General features: G+C 48.3%; 1 protein-coding gene across 1 annotated transcript in view; it reads left to right on the top strand.

Annotated features, from left to right (window-relative positions):
* Positions 1-4437, top strand: part of SLA2 (Src like adaptor 2) — a 33089-nt gene extending 28652 nt beyond the window's left edge. Inside the window, exons 6-7 of the mRNA XM_023512139.1 lie at positions 2669-2818; positions 4430-4437. Coding sequence (XP_023367907.1) covers positions 2669-2818; positions 4430-4437 — 158 coding nt within the window. The remainder of the gene's footprint in view (positions 1-2668; positions 2819-4429) is intronic.
* The last annotated feature ends 1028 nt before the right edge of the window (positions 4438-5465 follow it).

The raw sequence follows: 5465 nt of genomic DNA, 5'->3' as shown, positions 1-5465 counted from the left end.
TGCCTGTAGTCCCAGCTACTCGGGAGGCTGAGGCAAGAGAATTGCCTAAGCCCAAGAGCTGGAGGTTGCTGTGAGCTGTGTCACCAAGGCACTCTACTGAGGGAGACAAAATGAGACTCTGTCTCTGAAACTAATAATAAATAAATAAATAATTCTTTAATTCTAGCTCTCTGGGAGGCCAAGGTGGGAGGATCCCTGGAGTACAGGAGTTCGAGACCAGCCTGAGCAAGAGCAAGACCCTGTCTCTACTAAAAAATGAAAAATTATGGGTGGTGCCTGTGGCTCAAAGGAGCAGGGCACTGGCCCCATATGCCGGCGGTGGCAGGTTCAAATCCAGTTCCAGCCAAAAAAAACGAAAATTAGCAAGGCGTTGTGGTAGGCACCTGTAGTCCCAGGCTGAGGCAGAAGAATTGCCTAAACCCAGGATTTTGAAGTTGTTATGAGGTAGGCTAATGTCATGGCACTATAGCATAGGGGACAGAGTGAAACTGTCTCCCCCCCCCAAAAAAATTGCTGAAACTTAGCAAACTGTACAGTTTAAATGTGTGTGTTTTTATTACACGGCATGTAAATTATACCTCGTAAAGTATACGTAAAAAAACTAAAAACACAAAAATGGAAAAATCCTATACCAGTGTACATGATGTACACATATAGGTTCAAGAATAATAGTAAAACTAACATCCATGTACTCACTTGCCAACTTAAGAAATTGTACAGTAACAGTCCCTTGAAAGCCCTTTGATGCGCTATTGCTAATCATCCAGTTGCTTTTCTTCATAGCTTTGCCTTACATGTATCTCTGTGTAACGTGTAATACAGTCTTGGCTACCCGTGAACTTTAAATAGAATCATGCTGGCTGGGTGCAGTGGTTCAGGCCTGTAATCCTAGCACTCTGGGAGGCCCAGGTGAGTGGATTGCTTGAGCTGAGTTCAAGACGACCCTAAGCAAGAACAAGACCCAGTCTCTACTAAAAGTTAACTGGGTGTTGTGGAAAGCACCTTTTGATCCAGTTATTCTGAAGGCTGAGACAAGAGGATCTCTTGAGCCCAAGAGGTTGCTGTAAGCTATGATGATGTCACAGCACTCTATCCAGGGTAATGGAGTAAGATTCTGTCTCAGAGGGGAAAAAAATCATGCTGAAGATATACTCTGTGACTTGTTTCTACTCATTAATTCCAAAATTGTTTTATGCTTATATTATAGCAGTTATTAATTTTTACTATTATATACTGTTACATTCTGTAAGCCACCATTTAATCTACTATTGTGCACAAACAGGCTGTTTTTTTGTTTTGTTTTGAGACAAGAGTCTTACTCTGTTGCCCTCAGTAGAGTGCAGTGGCATCACAGCTCACAGCAACCTAAAACTCTTGGTCTTAAGCAATTCTCTTGCCTCAGCTTCCCAAGTAGCTGGGACTAAGGCACCCGCCACAACACCCAGATTTTTTGTTGTTGTTCTTGCAGTTGTCGTTGTTGATTTTAGCTGGCTGGGGCCAGGTTTGAACCTGCCAGTGCCCTCAGTGTATGTGGCCAGCACCCTATCCACTGAGCTACAGGCACCGCCCCACAAATAGGCTGTTTGTAGTTTTTACAAACAATGCTTCTGTGAATGTTCACATTTGTGTATATCTTTCTTTACTTTTTTTTAATGTATTACTTTATTTATTTTTTGAGACAGAGCCTCAAGCTATCCCCTTGGGTGGAGTGCTGTGGCATCACAGCTCACAGCAACCTCCAACTCTTGGGCTCAAGCGAGTCTCCTGCCTCAGCCTCCCAAGTAGCTGGAACCACAGGTGCCCACCATAACACCCAGCTATTTTTTTGGTTGCAGCCGTGGTTGTTTTGGTGGGCCTGGGCTGGATTCGAACCTGCCACCTTAGGTGTATGTGGCTGGTGCCTTAGCTACTTGAGCCACAGGCACCGAGCCTTTTTTTTTTCTTTTTGAGACAGAGTCTCACTTTATTGCCCTCAGTAGCGTGCCATAGCACGTTACAGATCACAGCAACCTCTAATACCTGCGCTTAGGCAATTCTCTTGTCTCAGCCTCCCAAGTAACTGGGACTACAGGTGCCCACCACAATACCCGGCTATATTTTAGTTTGCAGTTTGTCCAGAGCCAGGTTCAAAGCTGCCACCATGGTATATGGGGCCGGCATCCTACCCACTGAACCACAGGCACTGCCCATATTTGTGTATTTCTAAAGTAATGTGCCCCAGATGGAACTGCAAGGTTGTAATGCATGTCAGCTAGTTAATGACAAACTGTTTCCAAAGTGGCTTCTATTAATTTCTCTTTCCACCAGCAGGATGAAAGTTCCTATTTCTCTACCTCCGTGGTGACATTTGCTTGACATCTTTTCACATTCTAACATTTCTGCCACCTGAGTCTGTAACAATAGCCAACATTTCATGTTCACTGACAAAATGCCAGATTCTGTACTGAGGGCATTGTGTGCGTTACCTGATTTCATCCTCAAAAAGGCCTCATCTATGAACCTGTAATTCATGGCCAACAGAGCACGTCTTTGTCTTACCCCTGCCTGAGATACTTCCCTTTAGCTTGAGCCCTGTGGCCATTTCTCATTTCCTCCTTCCCCTAACCTGGGTGGGCTTGGATCCTGGCAGATCCTCCGTGCCCCTATCCACCTACCCATTCCTCCTCAGGCTGTTATTCACTATCCATCAGACTCAGCCGCCCTGCATCCTGGGACCGGATCAGACACTACAGGATCCAATGCCTTGACAATGGCTGGCTGTACATTTCACCGCGCCTCACTTTCCCTTCCCTCCAAGCTCTGGTGGACCATTACTCTGGTATGGCCTTTCCCTGCCTCCATGAGAGTAGACTGGGATGAGGGGTCTAGAGGGGAAAGATTCGTGTGCCCTTAGAGATTTTACCTGCTAGAGAATATCCCAACAGGACCTCCCTTGTCCTCGTGTCAGTCTGTGCCAAGACATGCAAGTGGGTAGCCCTGTCTTCATCTCATTCCCTGACAGGAAAGCCATAGACCTGCGTGAGCTCAGACAGGCAGGCCAGTCCAGTCTGGTTCTGATTCAGAGCCCACAGCAGCAACAGAGTTCTTTTCACAGGAACTAGGCCCAGCGCTGGTGCTGTGTGGAAATCAATTCTGATTTTTTTTTTTTTTTTGAGAGAGTCTCACTATGTCACCCTCGGTAGAGTTCTGTGGTGTCACAGCTCACAGCAACCTCAAACTCTTGGGCTCAAGTGATTCTCTTGCCTCAGCCTCCCAAGTAGCTGGGACTACAGGTGCCCACCACAACACCTGGCTATTTTTTTGTTGTGATTGTCATTGTTGTTTGGCAAGCCCAAGCTGGGTTCAAACCCGCCAGCTCTGGTGTATGTGGCTGGCACCCTAGCTGCTGAGCTACAGATGCCAAGCCTCAATTCTGATTCTTACCATCTCCTGATGAAGTCACCAGGGCACAATGTCAGGAGAGCAGAGAGGGAAGACTACTCCTGATCAAAGTTTTCTGCAGGGCCACACCATGCAGAAGTAAATAGATTGACCATTCCTTAGCTTTCTTTTTCCAAAGCACTTTCTTTTTTTGTGTTTTTGAGACAGAGTCTCAAGCTGCTGCCCTGGGCTAAGTGCCATGGCATCACAGCTCACAGCAACCTCCAACTCCTGGGCTTAGGCGATTCTCTCTTTTTTTTTTTTTTTTTTGAGACAGAGCCTCAAGCTGTCCCCCTGGGTAGAGTGCTGTGGCATCACAGCTCACAGCAACCTCCAACTCCTGGGCTCAAGCGTCTGTCCTCCCTCAGTCTCCCAAGTAGCTGGGACCACAGGCACCCGCCACAACACCCGGCTATTTTTTTGGTTGCAGCCATCATTGTTGTTTGGTGGGCCGGGCTGGATTCGAACCCGCCACCTTAGGTATATGTGGCAGGCACCTTAGCCACTTGAGCCACAGGTGCCAAGCCTAGGTGATTCTCTTGCCTCAGTCTCCCAAGTAACTGGGACTACAGGTGCCCACCACAACGCTCAGCTATTTTTTGTTGCAGTTTGGCTGGGGTCAGGTTTGAACCTGCCACCCTCAGTATATGGGGCTGGCTTCCTACCCACTGAACCACAGGTGCCACCCCTTCAGAGCACTTTCAAAAACAGAAATCAGGGCTCAAAGAGGTCTATTTAACTTACCTGAAATCATACAATGAATTAAGTCTCCCAAAATATAACCTAAAGTGACCTTTTTATGCATGTCAGCCTCCATGCAACTAATAGCTTGAGGAGCTCATGTCTGTTACTCTTTGGAAACCATTCCACTGCCAGGTGTGGAAAGTTATCAGGGTCAGGATTATAGGGGAGAAGCAGGGCTGAAGTCAGTCATGTGAGGGTCTAGGTCTCTTCCTCAGAGCTGGCGGACGACATCTGCTGCCTCCTCAAGAAGCCTTGTGTCCTGCAGAGGGCTAGCCCACTCCCTGCCAAGGACATACCCCTACCTATTACTGTGCAGAGGACACCACTCAACTGGAAAGAGCTGGACAGGTAAGGGGACTCCTGGAAACATGAGTTAGGAAAACCCACCCCTGGAAACCCCCAACCCAGAATGAGTCTGGCCTGCTCAGGGACACCTGGGAGCCAGAAAGCACTCAGTCCATGCTCAGTAGGCGGTGGTCAGATGGTTGATCTGATGGGGCATGGGGAAGGCCCTATGAGTTTTTTAGCAGGAGTGACTTGGAGACAGGCTCTGAGAACAGTGCCCTGTGCAGCAAGTATGTGGAGGAGAAAGAGGCTCCTTGACCCAGCTTTGTTCCCCCATCCACAGCTCCCTCCTGTTTTCTGAAGCACCTGCTACAGGAGAGGAACCTCTTCTCAGTGAGGGTCTTCGGGAGTCCCTCAGCTCCTACATCAGCTTGACTGACGATACATCTTGGGACGATGTCAAGGCCCAAAGCAGAGGCCGAAAGGGAAACTAAGACTGCAGTACCTAGAACCCCAACTCAGCTCACCTCGACTAAGTGCCTCAGAGGCAAGGCTGTGCACTGACTAAGGGAGGCCTGGGTCACACGGGGGTCCTTCTGGTCCTTCCTCTCTTGGTCCTAAGAAGTCACTCACCTCATCCCAGTACCATGACCCTACCTGCAACCTCTAGTCCGGATACCGACAGTTGAGGACAGGGCAATGCTCCAGAAAGAGTAAACTTCTGGTGTCTGACCTGGTGAGGTCCTGAGTTTAGGGGTTCCAGCACTGTCTTCATCCCATCTGTTAATTCCCATTCTATATCCCCACTGTTGACCGGCCCCACCCACAGGATAGCGATTACCATTAGCATCAAGGAGAAAAAAAATCATTTCAAGAAAATTTACAGGCTCGGCGCCTGTGGCTCAAGTGGCTAAGGCGCCAGCCACATACACCTAAGGTGGGGGTTCGAATCCAGCCCAGGCCCACCAAACAACAACAGCTGCAACCAAAAAATAGCCAGGCATTGTGGCAGGCGC

This window comes from Otolemur garnettii, unplaced genomic scaffold (genome assembly GCF_000181295.1).
Source record: "Otolemur garnettii isolate 467f Iridium unplaced genomic scaffold, OtoGar3 scaffold00025, whole genome shotgun sequence".
Classification (NCBI taxonomy): Eukaryota; Metazoa; Chordata; class Mammalia; order Primates; family Galagidae; genus Otolemur; species Otolemur garnettii.
The sequence above is the reverse complement of the archived record's forward strand: the minus strand, read 5'-3'. Positions and strand labels throughout refer to the sequence as shown.